Source organism: Siniperca chuatsi, linkage group LG3, assembly GCF_020085105.1.
Source record: "Siniperca chuatsi isolate FFG_IHB_CAS linkage group LG3, ASM2008510v1, whole genome shotgun sequence".
NCBI lineage: Eukaryota > Metazoa > Chordata > Actinopteri > Centrarchiformes > Sinipercidae > Siniperca > Siniperca chuatsi.
In genome coordinates this window covers 23,399,225-23,421,152 of record NC_058044.1, presented here as the reverse complement: position 1 = coordinate 23,421,152, position 21,928 = coordinate 23,399,225, and the positions used below count along the sequence as shown (strand labels likewise).

The 21,928-nt window shown below is 40.6% G+C and overlaps 1 protein-coding gene across 3 annotated transcripts in view; it reads left to right on the top strand.

The window, feature by feature from the left end:
• LOC122873336 (complement C3-like) overlaps window positions 1-21,928 on the top strand; it is a 28,309-nt gene that overhangs the window by 1,109 nt on the left and 5,272 nt on the right. The window contains exons 2-30 of one of the 3 annotated variants that reach the window (XM_044189937.1): window positions 617-815; window positions 980-1,142; window positions 1,391-1,485; window positions 2,715-2,803; window positions 4,839-4,921; window positions 5,027-5,114; window positions 5,323-5,425; window positions 5,607-5,727; window positions 6,844-6,959; window positions 7,435-7,581; window positions 10,809-10,908; window positions 11,031-11,125; window positions 11,304-11,495; window positions 11,606-11,761; window positions 12,245-12,374; window positions 13,782-13,850; window positions 14,524-14,721; window positions 14,818-14,935; window positions 15,016-15,104; window positions 15,206-15,345; window positions 15,730-15,942; window positions 18,281-18,344; window positions 19,351-19,440; window positions 19,575-19,775; window positions 19,998-20,073; window positions 20,218-20,377; window positions 20,556-20,651; window positions 21,143-21,293; window positions 21,643-21,728. In XM_044189937.1, the coding sequence (XP_044045872.1) occupies window positions 617-815; window positions 980-1,142; window positions 1,391-1,485; window positions 2,715-2,803; window positions 4,839-4,921; window positions 5,027-5,114; window positions 5,323-5,425; window positions 5,607-5,727; window positions 6,844-6,959; window positions 7,435-7,581; window positions 10,809-10,908; window positions 11,031-11,125; window positions 11,304-11,495; window positions 11,606-11,761; window positions 12,245-12,374; window positions 13,782-13,850; window positions 14,524-14,721; window positions 14,818-14,935; window positions 15,016-15,104; window positions 15,206-15,345; window positions 15,730-15,942; window positions 18,281-18,344; window positions 19,351-19,440; window positions 19,575-19,775; window positions 19,998-20,073; window positions 20,218-20,377; window positions 20,556-20,651; window positions 21,143-21,293; window positions 21,643-21,728 (3,628 nt within the window). Of the gene's footprint in view, window positions 1-616; window positions 816-979; window positions 1,143-1,390; window positions 1,486-2,714; window positions 2,804-4,838; window positions 4,922-5,026; window positions 5,115-5,322; window positions 5,426-5,606; window positions 5,744-6,843; window positions 6,960-7,434; window positions 7,582-10,808; window positions 10,909-11,030; window positions 11,126-11,303; window positions 11,496-11,605; window positions 11,762-12,244; window positions 12,375-13,781; window positions 13,851-14,523; window positions 14,722-14,817; window positions 14,936-15,015; window positions 15,105-15,205; window positions 15,346-15,729; window positions 15,943-18,280; window positions 18,345-19,350; window positions 19,441-19,574; window positions 19,776-19,997; window positions 20,074-20,217; window positions 20,378-20,555; window positions 20,652-21,142; window positions 21,294-21,642; window positions 21,729-21,928 lie in introns of those variants that run through there. The other 2 variants (XM_044189936.1, XM_044189938.1) reach the window with 2 other exon arrangements.

The window sequence follows — 21,928 nt, the reverse complement described above, 5'->3', positions numbered from 1 at the left end:
CAACATGAATATTCCAGGTTAAAGTGCTGTCAATGTGGACGCCAAGATACTTATAGGACTTTAGAACTTTGGCTGGTAACCAAGCAGTTGAGAAAAACTGTAATGGGAGCAACAATAAGATCAGGTATTACCTGCATTTGCAATCATTTAAAGAGTTATTGATACAGGCTAAGGAGTGAAGATTGAGAATATTAGTTCACATGTGTCTTGCATAATAAGGATCTGCAGTCCAGTTTGTAGTTTTTCTTACATAAATTAAGGTACTGTGGACTTTCAAATGATGCCAGTAAATTGGCCTAAATGTTGTTTTGAGTTTGCATAGTGATGCATCACACCAGACACAGCAGACAGAGTCCAGAACAATGATGAAAGGTTTTATTGAACCAGTACTGGATCTTAGTCAAGTTAATCAATAGATTACTCATTATGTGTGAAGTCCATGCTGGAGCATAAGATCCTCATGTGAAAAAATATGTTGTTTTGCAAATTGGGTGATCCAAAACTTTAACACACTCAAGCAACTTTTGAGAACAACAAAATAACATTAAATCAGAAATATATTTGTCAGTGTTCCTGACTACACTCTCTATCTTTCTCTTTTCCCACTGCTCTGCAGGAAGTTGATGTCTGCCCCCAATGTGTTGCGGGTAGGAACATCAGAAAACATTTTTGTGGAGTGTCAAGACTGCACTGATGACAACAACATTACGGTCAAAATCATCGTAATGAACTATCCAACTAAAACCAAAAGGCTGACGTCCACATCTGTGACCCTCACCAGTGCAACAAAATTCCAGGACTTGGGACAAATTAAGGTAATGTGGAAATACTGAAATATATGTTACTGTTACTTGGTTTTGTTGCCAAAATATATTTATTAATATATAGATTTTTAAATTTAGCATAAAAAATGTACATATATGCATATACCCCCTCCTGCTCCTCACATGCTGCTTGTATCTCTACACACTGGGTTCAGATCCCTGCTGGTGACTTCAGTAAGGATCCCAACATGAAGCAGTATGTGTACCTGCAAGCTCAGTTCCCTGATGCAGAACTGGAGAAACTTGTGTTAGTGTCCTTCCAGTCCGGGTACATCTTCATCCAGACTGACAAGACGCTCTACACCCCCAACAGCAAAGGTGAGTTCAATACATCATCAGCATCAACTAGGACAAGACATCCAGTGTTTAATTAATTTTAAACACTCTCTCTATCTCGTGGCCACAAGTTAATTAAAACGTGGGAACAAATTGTATCTTGTGGCTACGAAATGCTATTGCATTACATAGATTTATTTTTTTATCTGTGAAAAGTCAAACAGTCACATGAATAGAGTAGATAGACCCTTCTTCATCCTTTAACAGGAAAGTTAATGTTTTTCTTTCAGTTCATTACAGGATGTTTGCAGTGTCGCCTCGCATGGAGCCTGTGGAGAGAGATATTGAAACCCGAAGTGATGCTTTTATTGCCATTGAGATTGTGGTATTGTATTTTATCTTTGATAAGGACAGAATTGAATGTACTATTATTGGACTTAATTTTTTAAATAATTTCCACCTCTTCCACTTATTTCTCCCACATATCTTTAAAATACCAAAATCACATATACAGCCATGCTAGATGCTCTGTGAGGCTGTACTTTGAGCTTTGAGCTAACGTCAGTATGCTAACATGCTCACAATGTTAAAATGATGATGTTTAGTAAGTAATGTTTACCATGTTTGCCATTTAAGTTTAGTGTGTTAGCATGCTATCTTTTGCTAATTAGCACAATTAACACAAAGTACAGCTGAGGCTCATGGGAATGTCTTGAGGTTTGCAAGTATTTGATCATAAACCAAAATATTGGACTAATTGAAATTTTGACCTGATGATGTCGCTAGATTGAAAGTTAAGAACATAAATTTCAAGACATTCCATCTAGTAGATGTTCACCCCAAACTACAAATGTCCACCTCACAGTGGCGCTAGAGGAAAGTCAGGTGATCATTGAGTCATTAGGATTCATCTGGGCAATCCCAATTGGGCTACTTTTTTTTAAATTGGGGGGAAATTTGGTTGGTTGTGATAATTTGGGTTACTTTTTGCACCATTTGGGCGGTTTCTAACAATGAAAAGTCTATCAATCAGTCCCTCCTCTCATCTGAGGAGTATGATTGAGATTGACAGGGTACTGTGTACAGTAGGCTGAGCTTGATACACAATGACTGACTTCATTTCAGTTCATTACAACTATGTTGAAACTTTTTTCCTATTCCAAAGGAGTAGTAGTTTAAAGTAGGCTATCTAAAGGACTTAATTTATTTTAGGACTCCTATTATGTATCAGTATAATTAGTATCAAATAAAAACTGGGCTACTTTTTTGTGACGATTGGGCTATGATTTTTATCAGTCCAATCTGGCAACACTGTTCCATCCTTAGAGCCATGCTGCTAGCATAGCTAAAAACACAACCACTGAAGTTTGTTCCTTTGTTACACCAGTCCCACCACTCGCATGTTTCCCTTTCGTGGTTAAGTTGGTCAAAATGCAGCCTCTCCTTCGACAGGAAGACAGAGAAATTTAAGAAATAGCTAAGTGCCAATCAAGGACTCACAGATGGTAGAGAAAAGAAAATTATTGGAAGACTTGTTTAAAAAGGCAATGTGAAAGTAAAGAATTAAGTGGTAAAGTTCATTGTTAACAGTTCTTGAATTGTTCCTTATTTTAGACACCTGAAGGTATAATTTTACCACTTGATCCAGTCTCTCTGAAATCAGGGATCCACTCTGGAGATTACCAACTTGCTGAAATTGTCAGGTAAGTATTTTATTTATTTATTTTTTGCATGTATAGGTGAATTCAGTTGTATTGCATTAGCAGGACTAAGAGTCTACAGCCATAGTAGCAGCTCTGTGAGACTGTACTTAGGCATAGTGCAGAGTTCTAAATGGTAATAGAAAGGTCATTGCCTGGAAGGAAGAGCAGCTCAGTCTTGTCGAGGTTGAGCTTCAGGTGGTGTGCAGACATCCACTGAGAGATGTCAGCCAGAGATTCGTGCTGGCACCTGGGTTTCACACCGGGGAAAAGACAGAATTACTTGACTGTCATCTTGTCATCTGTCTTGTGAGTGAATAACGGAGCCAAGTGGCTTGTTGTAAAGAGAAAAGAGGAGGGTGACCCAAACAGAACCCTGAGGGACCCCAGTAGTGAGGCTACAAGGTTCAGACACAGATTTTCTCCAAGTTACCCTGTAAGTGCAATTATGGAGGTAGGATGTGAACAGGGAGAGTGCAGAGCCTGAGACTCCCAGTTCTGGGAGGGAGGATCTGGTGGTTCACCATGTCAAATGCTGCTGAAAAGTCCGGTAGGATGACAACGGAGCAGATGGAGGCTGCTCTAGCATTGTGGATCCTCTGTGACGGCAAAGAGGGTAGTCTCAGTTGAGTGGCCTGCCTTAAAACCACACCGGTGGCAGTCAAGAAGGTTGTTCTGGTGGAGGTTGAGTGAAGAAGGCATGCTCAAGTGTTTTAGAATGAAAATGAAGAAGATAGGTCTGTAATTCTTTACATCAGAAGGGTTGAGTATGGGTTTCTTTAAAAGAGGGTTCACTCCAGCTGCTTTTAGAGTGTTAAGAAAACAACCAGTTGTCAAAGAGGTATTGATGAGGTGGGTGAGGAAAGGACAGAGGTCGGGAGCAATAGACTGAAGAAAGTGAGAGGGGATAGGGTCAAGATGAGGTGGTTGGGCAGTGGGAGGTAACTAGAGTTAGTACCTCATCGGGAGAGAGGGGTGAAAGGGAAGTTTGAATAGGAGATGAAGAGGTGGATATAGGACAGGTAGTGACAGCTTTGTTGTTTTTTTTTACAAACAACAAAGACAGTTACTCGGTAGAAGGGAGGTGAGGGAGTAGGGGGATCAAGGAGGGAAGAAAAGATGAAAATAGTTTTTAGGGGTTGGAGAAGGAAGACTGAATTTGGAATTGAAACAAAGAGCTTTTAGCTGCAGATAAGGGGGCGGAAAAAGAGGAGAGAAGAGAGTGATAGCCAAGGGGTCCTCAGAGTATTTGGATTTCCACCATTTTCTTTCAGCTGCCCGTAGGGTGGTTCTGTCAGCACTTGCCAGCTTTGTTGAAACTGGTGTTTGTATTACATATGTGACATCGTTACATTACTATTGGATGATTGTATAGAAGTCTCAATGAGCAGTGAAATACAGAAACGCAATTTCAATGTCCTCTGTCATATTGAGACAATTCCTGAGACATTTGACCGTCTTGATAAAGGGACATTTCATGGCAGTGATGCATTAATTGATGAATTTATTTACTTTTCACCTGTAAGTTAAATGTTTTGAGTGAGTGACAACGTTTTGTAGGACTTTTTGTTGTGTAGCACTGTATATATATCGATGTGAAGATTGCATGTAAAGTTTGGAGAATTTTTAACATCATTTTTCCCTTCAGATCTGTTTGATTACCTAAATAAATACTCTGCTTTAATATTTTTTTCTTATATGTTTTTTCTGCGAAAACAGCTGTCTAGTGTCAAACATCCAACTTAAGTAACAGCAGGCAAAACATATTTTTGAGTGGAGGGGGGCTTTAAAGCTAGGGTAGGTATCACTGGAGAAACTAGCAAGAGACAGCTAGATTTTGAAAGTATCCAACCGAAAAAAAATCCCACTACATGCAATTAATGCTGGCTGCTACTACATAGTGTTTTTAAACTATTTTACTTAAAATCTCTATACAAGCCAAGTGTAAGTAGTATCTGTGTAAGACATACTTAGACGCGCGCGTGTGTGTGTGTGTGTGTGTGTGTGTGTGTGTGTGTGTGTGTGTGTGTGTGTGTAGTATCGGACTGTGGAAAGTGGTGGCAAAGTTCCACAGCAAACCACAGCTGAGCTACTCTGCAGAGTTTGAGGTCAAAGAATATGGTGAGTCAGAGCAGAGGTCCTCTTTACCTTCTAGTAAAAACCTATACCACTTGTACTTACTTTTTACCTGATCAGACATACAATAAAATGCATGTAATTTTTCAGTGCTGCCCAGTTTTGAGGTTAAACTGATGCTTGAGAGCCCCTTCTTCTACGTGGACAGTCAAGAGCTCACCATCAACATCAAAGCTACGTATGTGAAGGTTTTTGTTTTGCGGATTTAAAGACCAGGTTTGATTGGTAGATTAATAAAATGGAGGGGCTTGTTTTAAGTTCTTTGGGGTTTCTTCCTGTTTAGATGTCAGGGTGTTGTTTTTTGTGGTTGCATTTTAACCATAACCATTTTGTATACTCTGTTTTAGGTACTGTGAAATAAACAAACCATTTACTTGTGGTTTTAGGTATCTGTTTGGTCAAGAGGTGGATGGGATGGCCTATGGGGTATTTGGGGTTATGCATGAGGGTCAGAAACATAGCTTTCCCAGCTCACTTCAGAGAGTGCCGGTTAGTACATACTCATTTGCTCCATCATTGTCTGTCTATCAGCCAGTTGATTAGTCATTCCATCTTTTATGTGTTTTTGTCTCTCTCACACTCATTTTCATTTGCTTTAAAACAGTAAATTTGTCTACCAACTGTACACTTATTGTATTTCAAGATGCATTTCTGTATTCTGTCACATTAGATACAGAGAAGTAATGGAGTTGTCACACTGAAGAAAGAGCACATCACACAGCCCTTCAAAAACATCCTGGACCTGGTGGGGAGTTCCATATTTGTAGCTGTCGGTGTGCTGACGGAGAGTGGTAAAAAAGAGAGAATGTGTGTGTTAGTAGATGTAGTATAGGACTAAAATTGCTTGATTTTAGTACTCTACTTCCATGTGCATTCATGATGAATACAACTTAACACATATTTGCATGCACTGGACACTGTTATGTTGTAATTAAGTATGTTTAATTAAATTCTTTGCACTAATGTTAGAGTTTTTAACATGTATATTGTGCATACTAAACATTTATTAATGTATATATTGTCTACAGCTATTATTCAATATTAATTAAAGCAGAAATGTTTGTTTAATATACTTTAGATATACATAAATATCCTAGCTTGAAGAGTAATTTGAGTATATTAGTCTATATTATGTACAAAAAAAGTGCATTTAAATACAAATCAGGTGTGTTATTGAAGTATTCTAAATATGTAAAAAAAAAAGTTACACATACTGTAATTCTTGCAGCCATGTATTAAGCATACTAACTAAAAACATATAAAAATCCACTCTAATTGTACTTATATTTAATATGATCAAAGCATACCTTTAAAAGCATAATAATAGTACATTATTCTGTAATTATTTGTAGTAGTAGTTTGTAGTATTTGCAAGTATACTGTCAGCCTACACTGAAGTACTACTAGAGAAACAAGGCACTTTAAACTAGTACAGTAAAATGCAGATTTAACATACTTTGTTGTCACGGAAATTTAGCATTCAAAATAATAACATGCTTCAAATACTCATAGGTATTAAAGTACACTAAAAGTAAAGTCTGACTCTGACTCAGCAGCAACAATTAATACTATGAGTGTTGGAAATTTCCCAGACAAGAAAAACAAAGAAGGCAAAGACATCATATCTGGATTTTTCTGTAATTAACTGAGCCGTTTCTTTTCAATTACATAGTTAGAAATCCGTCAGGCAAGACCAGAGGGAAGAGAAGACCATTCTCACACACATAAACACACTGATGGCAGCCAGCTACCATGCAAGGTGCTGGCCTGACCATCTGGAGCAATTTGGTGTTCGAGATGTGGACAGGAGGAGCTGAGGATCGAATCACCAACCCTGTGATCTGTGGATGACCCGCTGAGCCACAGCCACGTGTGTCTTATGTGCATGTGCATATATCTTTGCACAGGTAGTGAAATGGTGGAGGCAGAGTTGAGAGGTATCCAGATTGTCACATCACCTTACACCATCCACTTCAAGAATACGGCCAAATATTTCAAACCAGGAATGTCCTTTGATATTACGGTAAAGTATACACTTAGACGTATTTAAAATTAAAGTAAGGTTAAATTCCTTCAAATACATAAATTGGCACTTTTGAAATTCACCAGTCACAACCACTCACACAGGACTATATCCTGAAAGATATTAATATATATGTTTTAATAACCAATAATAGACCTTTCTTCTATGCCTCAGATCATTTTATTGATGTGGCATTTCTTTCAAGTGATATAAATCTCTCAAATCTCCTCACAAAAGTAAAATCCATAAACTTTTTATTACTTCTATGATTATTCATTTATTTCTGCTTTGATTGCATCTGTCATGGATCTTGATTATGATGCAATGCAAATCTCTTCAAACAGATGAGTTTCCTGAGAAAAATCAGAACTTTACATGTAGACATGCATTATATCAGTCATAACATGTTTGCTGCACAGCTACTGACGTTTGCAGACAGAATTTACTGTTTGGCTGTTTGTGTCTCTGATGGCAGGTTGAAGTTGTAAATCCTGACGGCACTCCAGCACAAGGTGTTGAAGTGGTGGTGGATCCGGGGGAGGTACGGGGCCTCACTGCAGCCAATGGCATGGCAAGGCTTTCCATCAATACAGAGGAAAATCCTAAACCACTGACAGTCACAGTAAGTGTTGGGAATTGCTCGAATTATATTTATTTATTCACATTTTGTGTTAAATCATATTTAGCAAAGGTAAGTCAAGAGTGGATACTGAACTGTCAAACTGACCAGAAACACAACCACCTCACCAGGGCAGCTGTTCAGGCTGCGGGGAGGGACCCTCAGCATTATGGTTTTCCAAGAGTGGGCCAGATGGCTGAACCTGAAGAGTTTTACATTGGGAAACAGAGTGTTGAACCCCCAGGCCTCTTCGGTATCATTAGTGCCTACATGCAATGGTGGTGTAAGGAGAGAAAAATAGAGGGGGAAGCTCTGCAGTTGTGCCTTTCTAGGAAGACACAGATTGCGCCCACCCTACCAACTGGCTGGGCCACAATATGGGTAAATGTCCTGCATTCACCCATATTGTGGCCCAGCCAGTTGGTGTGCCGACATTCAAAAAACCCTAGCAGCCACCTCCTCAGATGGCTGCTCCTGGCAAGCCAATGATGCAGAATCTGCTGCAGCTCAGAGTGATCCACCACTGGATCACTCTGGGGCTGAAGATTGCTCCTGTTCAGCTGAATTATGGGTTTCACAGTCTCATAAGCACACATACTTCATTCAAAACACACCCAGTGCTGCTCAGCAAGGGCATGGGAAAATCGTGTGAAATAATTAAGAAATATGTTGAAAAACTGTCTTCACCCAAAATTGCAACACCAATGAGTGCCCTGTGATAATAAGCCATATGACCACTGTTCAGGTGCAGACCGCTGGCGTATGCAAATTTCTGTTTTACCACAAGCATTTGCCAGTGGAGACAACCTCAACTAGAGAGGTGAAGAGAATATGGTGTGAAATGGAGGTTAGTAAGGACATTAGACATCTGCTATCTTTTTATGTCCACAATAGCCCTTCCTAAATTCAAGAGTCATATTTTCTCATGCGAACAGGGTGTCAACCAGGGCTCTGCAGGAGGAAGTATCCTCTCTGCTGTATAAGGGACCAATAAGGGAAAAACCTGCATAGGCGAGCTAATTCATTTTTTACTGCATGTATTTCCTTGACTCCAAGGAACAGGGAGCAAGTGCTGCATCCACGATGCTACTTCAGGGCAAGAGGCGGGTGTTTGAAGATTGGTGTGATAGGTCACAGGTTATCTCATTCCAATGCCTTGTCACAGCAATCCTCTCTTTTCGAGCTGTTGGAGAAGGCCATGGTATTTTCTACCATTAAGGTCTAAATGGCTTTTATTTCAGCCTGCCATGTGGGTTTTGCAGGCAGTCCTATGACAAAACACCCCATTGTCTGCTGTTTCACGAAAGGATCACACTGAGTCTGCTCCATGTCTAAACCATTTGTCCCCCCATGGGATTTATCTTTGGTACAAGACACAGTCTCCCAGCCACCATTTGAACCGTTGGATCAGGTGGACATGAAGACATCGTCCTATTACTTGCAGTTGCATCAGTCACACTAAGGCCCAATCCAGCCTTTGTGCCCAAGAACCGCTCTCTGATGTGTCTCCCCTTGGAGATGCTGTTTTCCTTACCTGAGCATGAGCGGCTGAATGTTCTACGGTCATACAAGCTCTTTGTCTTTACATACTTACATTAAGAGGACAAGACCCTGGTCAGAATAGTTGTTTGTGTCATAGGCTAAGCCACATACTGGTAAGCCCATCACTGAGCAGTGTCTCTCCCACTGGATTGTGGGAGCAATTAATATGGCCTATACCAGTGAATGCCTACAACCCCCAGTCGGGCTCCGTTCGCTTTCCACCTGAGGAATGGTGATGTCTTGGGCCCTGTTTAGGGGTGTGACTATGAAGGAGATGTGTGCTGTAGCAAGGCCCAACTGCATGGGACCGACACAAACAATGGAACATGCTAAGCACAGCAGCAAGCAGCAGTAAACAGTCCGTTTACTGCAGCTGCAGTCTGCTACAGTCCGTTACTTCGCAACAATAAAGCAAAATCTTGCACAACAATGAAGCTTAAGTTACAATAGTAGAAGTTATTCTTCTCTTTCTTGAAGGAAACGGTTGATCTGTGTCTTCCATCTGCAGGCAAAGTGAGATCGCTAGTTGCACAGTTTGTTGCTCGTCCAGCGAGTGGGAGGCGGTCACCTAGGTTAATTAGAGTACAACGTTGACTAGCAGTGACATCTTCTGTAGCAACTTGCATCACAGTGGAAAGGCAAGGCAGAAACGGGTACGCTACATCTTATATCCTCTGTGACGTCATGGCCACGTCACTGGAATTCCCTGAGTTCCTGTGGATCTCTTCCAGTGGGAAACCACTATTTGGATTCAAACCAAATCTCACACTCAGGTAAGATTTGCAAGGCCTGATGGAGTTTTGGTGCTGTTCCATTGTTCAGGCTTTGCTCTTTACATGTAGGCCTCTCTTTGTTAACCCACGTGGTGATGTCCCAACATATAGCAAACACTGTATTGGGCACAGGTTCTCACTGAAATTGGACCTCCTACATTTGGTTGGCCGTCAGTTTTTGAGATAAGCTTATCTGATACGGGAGTCTGCATATCCCCATAGTGAGACACAGAAACAAGTGTTTGAAAGATACCTTGCGATTACTTGACACGTAACCCTTGTTACGCTTTGAGTGGTCGGAAGACTAGAAAGGCGCTAAACAAGTTCAGTACATTTACCATATACCATAAGTGAAATGTCTCACCAGAAGCTTTGTGTAAAGTAAGGAAGAGGAGGCATATCTTAAATTACAAGCGATGATTTGTCCAACCACTTTTATATGGAACTGGTGCGACTTCTCCTTGGTGTGAACATCACAACTACCAGCCAATACTGGCTGAAGTAATTGTAAAAAGGCTTCTGGGGCAAACGCTGAGCTAGCGTTCCTCATAGTGAGACACCTCACTTACATTATCAGAGAACAGGGGTAATGGGACAGGTAACCTCAAGATTTGTTGTGGCTGTGTATCTGTTAACTGGTGGAAGCCTGTGGAGACATGGTGTTGGAGTGCCTTAATTCAAGAGGTAAAGAAAAAGGGACTCATTTTCACCTTAACACAATTAAATTGATTCCTTTGCACATGAAATAATGTATTACTGTATAAAGACTCAAGAACATCACTTTTCATGGTATTATGTCAAGCTAATGACTTGGGGCTATGTGTGTAGGCACAGCCGACCTAGGCTTTGCATCGTTCTCATGTACATCATTTTATGTAAATATGTGTGTGTGCTTACCTGTGTGTTTAATTGTAGGCAGAGACCAAGGATCCTCGTATTTTAACTGAAAGGCAAGCATCAGCCAACATGACAGCTCTCCCATACAGCACTAACAGCAACAATTACATCCACATAGGTACATACTGAAATAATATCAGGTAGTGATGTCGGTAGTAGTGGCAGTGCTGTCAAACTACCATACAAGATTTTTTTACATGTCTAGCACTAATTTTGTTAATTAGAATGTTCTTACCTCAGGTGTGGATACAGCTGAAGTAACATTAGGAGAAAACCTGAAAATCAGCCTCAACCTCAACAGGCAGGAAAATACACAAAATGACATCACATACTTGGTGAGAGATGTTTTGCACAGGTGTATATACATTGTGTATATATGTATGTATATGTATGTATGTATGTATATACATACATTTGCACATGCTTGAGTGTTCATGTTGCTTTCCGCAACCTGTGTAGTACAGCATGCATGCATGTCAGATGATGTACTGATGTTCTAATCTTTGTCCCTAGATCCTGAGCAGAGGTCAACTGGTGAAATATGGCCGTTACAAAACAAAAGGTCAAGTACTGATATCCATGATAGTCACTGTTACCAAAAACATGCTGCCATCATTCCGCATCATAGCCTACTACCATACAAATGATAACGAAGTGGTATCAGACTCTGTTTGGGTGGATGCAAAGGACTCCTGCATGGGCTCGGTGAGACACTCAACACTGATATAGCAGAGTGTATTCAAACAATACACCTGTACACAAAGGGATAAAGTTATTTGTATTTTTCACAAATACAACTCTGCCTCCTCCTTTAGTTGAAGCTTGAATCATCAACACCTTCTTCATCCTATGAGCCTCGCAGGATGTTTGGTCTGAAGGTCACAGGAGATCCAGGAGCCACAGTGGGACTGGTTGCAGTTGACAAAGGCGTCTATGTCCTAAACAACAACCACCGCCTCAACCAGAAAAAGGCAATTTATTTATTTCACCTTTATCTTTGAAAATTTTTGATCCCGTATTTCTGAGATTATTACACTCTAAAAAACTGACGCACAGTGTTTGCAAGTGTATTAGCCTGTGGATTTGAAAAGAATATCCTGCAGCAGATACCTTGCATACGTAAATGTTTCTAATGTCATATCAGATATGTCATATAACTTACATGGTAAATGTACTGCATTTATATTATGCTTTCATCCAAACCGCTTTAAAATTTTGCCTTTCATTCACCCATGTACTTACACACCAATGGCAGCGGACCTACAATGCAAGGCATTGGCTTCACCATCGGGACCAGTTTGGGTTTCAGTGCCTTGCTCAAGGACACTTCAACATGTGGAAGAGCCGAGGATCGAAGGGCAAAATGTGGGATTAATGAATAATACGCATGTGGCATAACGCCAAGCCTTTGTCTGGTTGTGTTTCTGTGTGTGAATGACTTCCACCCTGCTTAGGTGTGGGACATGGTAGAGACGTACGACACAGGCTGCACACCAGGTGGAGGGAAGGATGGCATGAGTGTGTTTTACGATGCTGGGCTGTTGTTTGAGTCCAACACGGCTTCTGGGACTCCCTACAGACTAGGTGATACTACTTCACTCTCCAGTCTCATTCTTTTCCCTCCTCTTGCTAATCTTGTACTTCCCAAATGTCCTAATGTTTGGAGCAAAAAAATCCAAAGTTGGGCAACAGGTGGGAGGCAGGGTTAAGCTGAGGGAGGGCGAGCACGTAATAGCAACCAAAACTAGGTTTGACTGCTTCAGCCACCCGGAAAACCCGGCAAACACTTGAACCTGAGCATGCCCCTCTTTAGGCTTTAACATTGTACCAATGAATATCTTAATTCATTGCCATACATTTAAGCCTAAGCAGACAATATTTAGAGTTTGTATACTCTCAATATATGCACATAAAACCACCTTTGTACATAAGTAACTTAATATTATTCTAGCACTCTTGCACTAACTATGACTAATAAATGTTATTTCTATTTGACCTGGGCAAATATATATTGCTGGCCAGCTCTTGCCTGTATATAAGAGCTATATGTTAAAATTGCTTATATTTGGTTAGGTTTTGTTTATGTTCTACTGCCCACAACGTTTTGGTTCACTCTCACCCAGCTCATCAGTGAAAATGCTCTAAAATCCCACTGTACACTACCTGCCCAGCACCAAATGACAAACAGACACATATAGCGACTAGCTAGTGAACATAGTGGAGCATTGAGCAACTAAAGAGCCAGATATTTCCCTCAGGAGTTAATGGGGATAAATCAGAGCTAAAAGGATCGTGAATATTGGATTTTCATTCATTTTGGGGCCAGAAACACCACTCCAAATAAATTATGTTGCTTTATGTCTGCTGAATGTGTAAATAGGCAACTTCTGCTAACAACTAATGTGGCAGTATTGGTGTTTACAGCTTTTACCCCTGCCCTCAAGCAGCCAAAATATCAGTTAATGCAGGTTTAGGGTTTTGAGGGGTAAGAATGGAGTTGACAACAGATGGACTACATTTTACAGGGTCAGTTCACCCAAAAAAAGCACTTTCTCATTTCTCATTTGCCAATGCAGATAGTTCAGGGACACTGTTTCTGAAACAACTTGTTACTGTTTAGTTTTTCAAAGGTAATTTTAATGCTGTGAACATTCACCTTTTTATATTGGAGTTGAGGCATATCTGTCTGACAAAGATTTCTCAAAAACTTGGCACATAAAACCAAAACAATCTGCCAAATACCACTAGGGGTAAGTGAGATAATATGTTTTTCATAATTTGGTTGAACCAACCCTTTTAGGCATTTCCATGATGGCTTCCATGTCGGAATGTTTACAATAAAGCGTTTGTGAAATATTAAGTTCAAACAGTCCATCAAAAAAGAAGTGCAATTGTAGATACATTTTTCTCACACCCAAACCCTGTCCCTACATCTATGTCCAACCAGCTAAATGACCCTTCTGTTAAAGATCTTGTCTGTTGCGTTTCCAGAATTGAAATGTCCGGCCCCCAGCAGGAGGAAACGAGCCACTACTATAATGGACGTCACCACCAGCTTAGGTAACAACCACAGCTCAAAACTACCCATTAACCACATATTCACTCGTCTTTGCCATGCTGTGTGTAGAAAGATTAAAGTGAGCTGAAACTCTATTTACAATCACTTACTTCATACTGCTACTTTCATTGCACGTCTGTCCAATACTAGAGGGAGAGAGATCCCTCCTTTCTTGCCCTTTGGCAGGTTTCTCCATTTTTTTCCTCTTTACCATTTTGTTTTAGTTTTTTGCTTATTCAAATCAATGGTATAAGGATAGAATTCAGTAGCCTCGGCTCGACACGCCATGACTGATAAATGATGACGTTTTTCCTATTTCCAATTATTATTCTGTCATAGCTCTGTGATAAAAGACTACAGTGAAAACTTTTTACATTTAATGTAACATTATCTGAAAAACTTTTATCTTATCTTATTTGACTTTATTTAAGGACTTCTACTGTACATTTTTCATTATTGTTAACGTGGTTTTGAGTTTGCTCAATTCCACTGATAAAACAGAAGACCAGAGGCGATAGGACAGATTATTTTTCTTTTAATAGAAATATATATATAAAGATTAAGCAGGTTTTAGCTTCTGATTTGGCTACTTTTCTTCAGTCCAATCTAGCAACACTGCTTGTGCTCCATACCTTCTCACCTCTGTCTCTGCTCCACAATCCTCTTTCTTTCCAGTGAGTCAATATCAAGATGAACTGCAACGTGACTGTTGTTTGGATGGCATAAGGGACATCCCCGTTTCATACACCTGTGAGAGGCGCAGCGAGTACATCATGGACGGTGCAGCCTGTGTGGAGGCCTTCCTGCACTGCTGCAAGGAGATGGAAAGCCAGCGAGCTGAGAAGAAGGAGGATAACCTCGTACTGGCTCGCAGTAAGAGACGGGGATGGAGGGAAGCACCGGGTGGTCACTTTCCATGGTCATACTGGTATAAAACAATCAAAATAATAACCTTTTTAATGACACTAGGTGAGGATGACAACAGTTACATGGACAGCAATGAAATTGTTTCTCGCACAAAGTTTCCTGAAAGTTGGCTGTGGTCAGATATCAAACTGCCTCCTTGCTCTCGACAAAACCCTAACTGGTGAGCCAACAGAAACCTATACACACAAAAAAGTGATAACTTACCTTTTGCCTCACAAAGTGTTAAATTCTTTGTTTCAGTGACACCACATCATTTGTGAAAAATGTTCCTTTGCAAGACTCAATCACTACCTGGCAGTTCACTGGCATTAGTCTGTCAAGAACTCACGGTGAGGATTCTTGTATGTACTGTCACGCTTTTTCCTTTGGTCTGTCCCTCACTTAGCTACCCTTTTTTTCCTTTGCTATGTTTCTTTATTGTTTTTTTAAGGTATCTGTGTGGCCGAACCATTAGAGGTAATTGTCCGGAAGGAATTCTTCATTGATCTCAGACTGCCGTACTCTGCTGTCCGTGGAGAGCAGCTAGAAGTTAAAGCAGTCGTCTACAACTACAGCCCCAATCCTGCCACCGTAAGTCTGGGTCATTTAGGTAAGCCAGCAGGACCATATTTTTCATGAACCGATCCAGGGCAAAAGGACAGAAAATATTAGACTTTCATACAATATGTGGCTAAAAAGAGGATGAATGCAAATAATGCAAGAAGCAATATGCATTCAAGTAACTACTTTATAGACCTTTCTCACAGGATAATGTGACAGTAGCTTTTGTTTGGATCCAATAGTTCAGTCAGTACAGGAACTGGAACCTTATTTTAGACAGAAATAGCATTATTGCTATAATTCTCTAGGTAACAACAAAGAGTGTCTGAAATTGTCAGAATCAATGGTACAGGTTCATCTTTGATCAACTACACATACATCAGTCTCTTTCTCTATCTTTGCCTTTTTTTCAAGGTGTATGTGGATCTGATTGAGGAGGCACATGTGTGCAGTGCAGCTTCTAAGCGTGGGAAATACCATCAGGAGGTCAAAGTTGGGCCCCAAACTACACGATCTGTACCATTCATTATTATTCCCACAAGGGAGGGAAAATACCGTGTTGAGGTCAAAGCAGCTGTCAAAGACTCATCACTCAATGATGGAGTTATGAAGATGCTGCGGGTGGTGGTAAGAGAAACACACTCCATGTAGTGGATTTAGAGCTTTTCTTCTGTTACCCACATCTACATAATAATGTATGAAAGCTATCTGTACATTAAATGTCTGCAGTCATCTAAAAGCAGCAGGACAGACATGTTGATAAATCTGTGCCACGTCAGAGCACAGTGCCATTACGCCCAACTGTCCACAGTGTTTACCTTATATAAAGCACGTGCAAGGGAGACCAGTGTGCTACAAAATAACTATGCACACTTCTCCACACATCAGACTGGTCGGTTATAACTCTGTATTCTGCCTGTTTATGTGGGAGAATTTGGTTGATTTCTATTGTCATTGTGCTAAATAAGTGTAAACATTCACACCATCAACCTTTGGCTGCAGATCTATTGGGCTGTATGTTATCTTTGCGACACTTTGCGACATCCTGACAGCAATATTATTCCCTGGAGAAGCCGTTTCTCCATTTGTTGAGCTACTGTTGTCCTTCTTCACTGTTGTGAAGAACAGCTGTTTCAGAACTATGAGACCAGTGATGTGACTGGTTCAGAGCATATTTATTGATCACACATGCTTCAATCTATATTCCACTTCACCCAGCCCTTTTGCATTTTATTTCCCTACATGAACCACAACAACAGGTGCTCTTAAAGAGGCCCACACAGTCCATGCTCCCAAGACCTACCACTTTGTGCTGGTTGTTGCACTTGCCCCTGCCCCATTAAATGGGGGCTCGTAGACCAGTTTCTGTTTCTACAGAAGAACCCAGACATTCCAGCAAGTGGTTTTTGTCAGTAAAGTACATTTTTTATTTTTTTTTTTGTAGTGTAGAGACAGAAAACAGAGAGGTATGACCTCCTGGCTAGGATTCAAACTGTGGACATTGCGGTTATGTAGTGTGCACCCCAATCATTAAGCCAGCGGGGAACCCCCAGAAAAGAACACTTCCATTATTATCATACAGGCAATATAATTATAATCTTCTTTTCCTTTCGGCTGTTCCCTTTCAGGGGTCGCCACAGCGAATCATGTGCCTCCATCTAACCCTGTCCTCTGCATCCTCTTCACTCACACCAATTAACTTCATGTCCTCTCTCACTACATCCATAAATCTCCTCTTTGGTCTTCCTCTAGACCTCCTGCCTGGCAGCTCCAACCTCAGCATCCTTCTACCAATATATTCACAGTCTCTCCTCTGAACATGTCCAAACCACCTCAATCTGGCCTCTCTGACTTTATCTCCAAAACATCTAACATGAGCTGTCCCTCTGATGTACTCATTCCTGATCCTGTCCATCCTCGTCACTCCCAAAGAGAACCTCAACATCTTAAGCTCTGCTACCTCCAGCTCTGCCTCTTGTCTTTTCTTCAGTGCCACTGTCTCTAAGCTGTACAACATCGCTGGTCTCACCACCGTCTTGAACACCTTTCCTTTCATTCTTGCTGAAACTCTTTTATCACACAACACACCTGACACTTTTCTCCACCTGTTCCAACCTGCTTGCACTCATCTCTTCACCTCTTTTCCACAGTCTCCATTGCTCTGAACCGTTGACCCTAAGTACTTAAAGTCCTGCGCCTTCTTCACCTCTGCTCCCTGTAACCTCACCGTTCCACCTGGGTCCCTCTCATTGACACACATGTATCCTGTCTTACTGTGGCTAAGATTCATTCATCTGTTTTCCAGAGCAGACCTCCATCTCTCTAGATTTTCCTCCACCTGCTCCCTGCTCTCACTACAAATCACAATGTCATCCGCAAACATCATAGTCCAGGAGATTCCTGTCTAACCTCATCTGTCAGCCTGTCCATCACCAGAGGCAATATAATTATAATGACACAGTGAAACAAAAAATAATAATTTTCCAAGTTCTATTTCGAGTCCCTCTGTTAATGGTTATCAGTTATCTTGGTTTCTGTTAAATAGGTCAAAAAATTGTTAAAATATTTTAGATGACATAGACTTAAATTACCAAAATGTATCTAATCAAATATGATTTGGGAGACATTTATTAATCTCTCCCTCATCCTCCTTCTCCTGACCTAACAACACTGGTGAAGGAGGTGTGAGTGAAGGCTTACTGACCTCTACAGCTCTGTATCTCTCTGTATTTGCTGAGGCACACCCACTTTTGAGCAAACAAATCTAAACGATTTTATCTGATCCCTCTTGTAATTATACCCCGGCCCATATATCACAGAAGTTAAAGATGTTTTCAAGTAAAAAAGCTGCATACTCACACACACTTTTCTCTGCCCTTTTGTTTGGGCAGACCGGGGCCTTTCTTTAAGGCCAGTAGCTTAAAGTTTCGATTCCTGATGTTTGTCCTAACTGTTGTTTTTCCAGCCAGAAGGCTTACTGGTTAAATCTCCTCAGATTGTAACTCTAGACCCTGCAAAAAAAGGTGTAGGTGAGTTCACTCTGCTGCAGTATAGAAAAAACACAATCATTTAGTAATATCTTTTGTAACATTTTAATTTACTGGCCGTTAATCACATAGTAGTATTACCAGAAATTGTATTACTGGGATCCACAGAACCGTTGTTCTTTAGCTAGTAAGTAGCCAACGTAAGACCCTGAATAGAGTGGGAGATTGGGGTATCAGATACAGACAAATATTAGTAGTGTTGGAAAAGGTCATTTTGAGTCAGAAACATTTTGATTTTTAAGGTAAATGATTTTAAAGACTATGAAATAATACAAAACGAGTTATACTTTTCAGAAATAGATTTTGATTTATCTCCGGCCGTCTTTGAGGTCCCATAGGGTCCTGACGATTCACTACTGTGTAAATGCCATATTTATGTTGAAAGACTTATGGGCTGCTGTGATCATCCGTTCTTTCTAAACTGGAGATGAAGCTATCCCATCATAGGGATAGATCGATTAAGTGCAGACATTCTTGAAGGGAGTAAGTCACCCTCAGTATTGTTATTTTCCAATCTAGCCAACCTGGCAACCCTCTCTGCAAATGTCAGGGAGCTGCAGTTAATACAAGCATTATTTGATAGTCCTTGCCAGTTATTAGACACCAAGGCACGAGGGACCTTTGTCATTGCAAACACAGTAGCTGACCCGAAATTAGTGAGAACGCCTAACAGGGTGCAAATCCTAGTCTGCAATGGAAATAAAGGGCTTACTTACCTAATAAGTTTCTATGTCTCAATGTCTTTACTGCAGGGCTAGAGAGATAAACACAGGCTATCCAGCCTCTGGAGGACAAAAACATAGCTTCAACTGATTGGTTACAAGACAATTGGCTTAGGCAGTACACAGAACCTGCGCCCTTGATTTAACTTTTTTAAGGCAGAATTATTTCTTGTCATTTAGATGTAATTAATGGCCTGTTAAATTAAAAAGTTACTGTATCTGTTTATTATTTGCAAATTAATCCCAAAACACTTTCTGCTTTTCAGGTGGTAAACAAATACTAATTTACAACAGTGGAATTCCTAAGAAAGATTTTGTTCCAAACACTCCTACTAGCACACAGATCTCTTTGACAGGTGAGATATGTTATGGCATGGTATGTAATAAAGTGCTTGTAGTTTTACCTTTACATTAGTGTAAATTGTTACTGTTGTTCTTCCTTGTTCTTAGTAACAAATTATGACCTCATTTGTTGTGAAAATGTTTGCAGGAAGAAAGCAAAATGTGCTGAAGAATGACATTAGTGGGAACTCTATGGGTAGTCTGATCTACCAGCCCTCGGGCTGTGGAGAGGAGAACATGATCCACATGACCCTACCTGTCATTGCAACCACGTATTTGGACAAAACCAACCAGTGGGAACCTGTGGACATTGAGAGACGTAATGACGCCCTCCAACACATCAGCACCGGTAGGCTCACACAAATGCATTTATTAGCACAGATAGCAGAAATTTTGTTTAAAGCTGTTATGTGTAAGATATGAAGCTCACTGACTTTGGCGGAAGTGGCGTCAAAAAAGACACTTTAGTAGACAGCGATACAAACCACTTAATTTAAAAGTGCTACTCAAACCGGCTTCCAATGGATAAGATTCAGTGCAGAGGCTGTGAGTTTTTCTTTGTTTTATGTAGGTTACCAGAATCAGCTTGCCTACCGTAAAAATGATGGATCTTTTGCTGCAAATCCTGGTGACCAAAGCAGCACCTGGTGAGGCCTGCGAACATGCGTCATGAACTCATAATGTTTGGACATTCTCCCACTTAGATTCTGACTATGTGAGGATGGGTGTTTTTCATGTGCAAACAAATGAAACTAAACTATTACAGCCTCTCCTCTCCTCTCCTCTCTAAGGCTGACAGCCTATGTTGCCAAGGTGTTTGCCATGGCCAACAATCTGGTGGCAGTGCAAAGCAATGACATCTGTGATGCTGTCAAGTTTCTGATTCTCAACGCACAGCAACCTGACGGCTCGTTTAGAGAAGTTGGACGTGTGGCCCATGGAGAGATGATCGTGTGTGCACTGATTTCATTAACATCAATTCTTCATCTTGAATCTAAACAAAATACCGTATCAAAATGAAAACCATTACATGTCAGTGACTACCATCTTGTAAGAATAAAGAGAGGTTTAATACTGATGATAGTAATGATAATGTGACATTTTGGTGTTTGTGTGTGTGTATGTGTAGGGTAATGTGCTCGGCACAGATTCAGACGCCTCCATGACAGCCTTCTGCCTTATTGCTATGCAGGAGTCACGCACGATATGTGCTGCCCTTGTTAATGTGAGTACCTCACCTCCATAACATATTTTTTAATTTTCCCTCGTCTCTGTTATTTCTTCATGTAGTGACCCTACACCTCATTGGTAACTGTAACTAATGAAGTTCAGTATGGCTCATATGGCAAGGTAAGAGAAGGGACAAACAGGTTTAACCTGCCTGTTGCCTCTTTAATTGTTGCCTCAGTGATGGAGGGTTTTCCAGGTTCTTTCAGGCAGTGCTGTTTTCTCACCTTACTGAATTGGTCACTCTAAATTTGCCATCGGTGTGAATATGAGTATTAATATAGAGTATGTGTTAGTCTTGTGATAGACTGCTGACCTGTTCATTTTGCACCGTGTATATGTACATGTTGGGATAGGCTCCAGCAGCTCCAATACATAGTATTGCTGTACTCATTTAACTGCCTGTTACGCAGTGAAATCCCTGCTATCTATCTGTTCTCCCACAACTCTTCTCCCTCCATCCTTCTTTTGTCTTTTACTTCTCTCCAGAGTCTGCCAGGCAGTATAGACAAAGCAGTGGCCTACCTGGAGAAGCGTCTGTCCAGCCTCACCAATCCATATGCTGTTACAATGACATCATATGCCCTGGCCAATGAAAACAAACTGAACAAGGAGATCTTTTACAAGTTTGCTTCCCCAGGTTTCTTCATACAACAATACTCACATACACTTTCAGAAACAGACTATAGATGAATAGTGTTATTAAAATAAAAGTATTGCATATCCACTGATGCAGCATAACGACTATAACATGCACAGTATAGTAGAGCCCAACGGATATATTGTCATGCCTGATATTTGCAGATTTTAGCTCACAGATACTGGTTCAGTATATCAGTTTTGATGTTTGCAGTACAGAAATGCCAAAGATATTTGTGATGTAATTTAGAAACAGTCTTACCATTACATAGTTTGTGTACTGCAGTTCATGTCTTGCCTTGTCACAAGTACAGTATAGTAATGCAAACATTTGTCTGTGCTTTCCTCAGAGGTCTCCCACTGGCAGGTACCTATGGGACGTGTTTACACACTGGAGGCCACAGCTTACGCTCTTCTTGCTCTGGTCAAGGCCAAGGTGAACATGTCCCACTTATCTGTATCTGTGTGTCACTGACATGTCATGCTATAAAAAACTTTCAGTAGAGTCATCTTTTATAGTAGCACACTAAAGGGTAGAAGGTTGGTGAAGATAGGCATTTTCCTGACTGCAAAGACCTTTTACATCACTGCTGACCATTTTCCAAAGAACATCATAGTTATATAGATAACTACCTC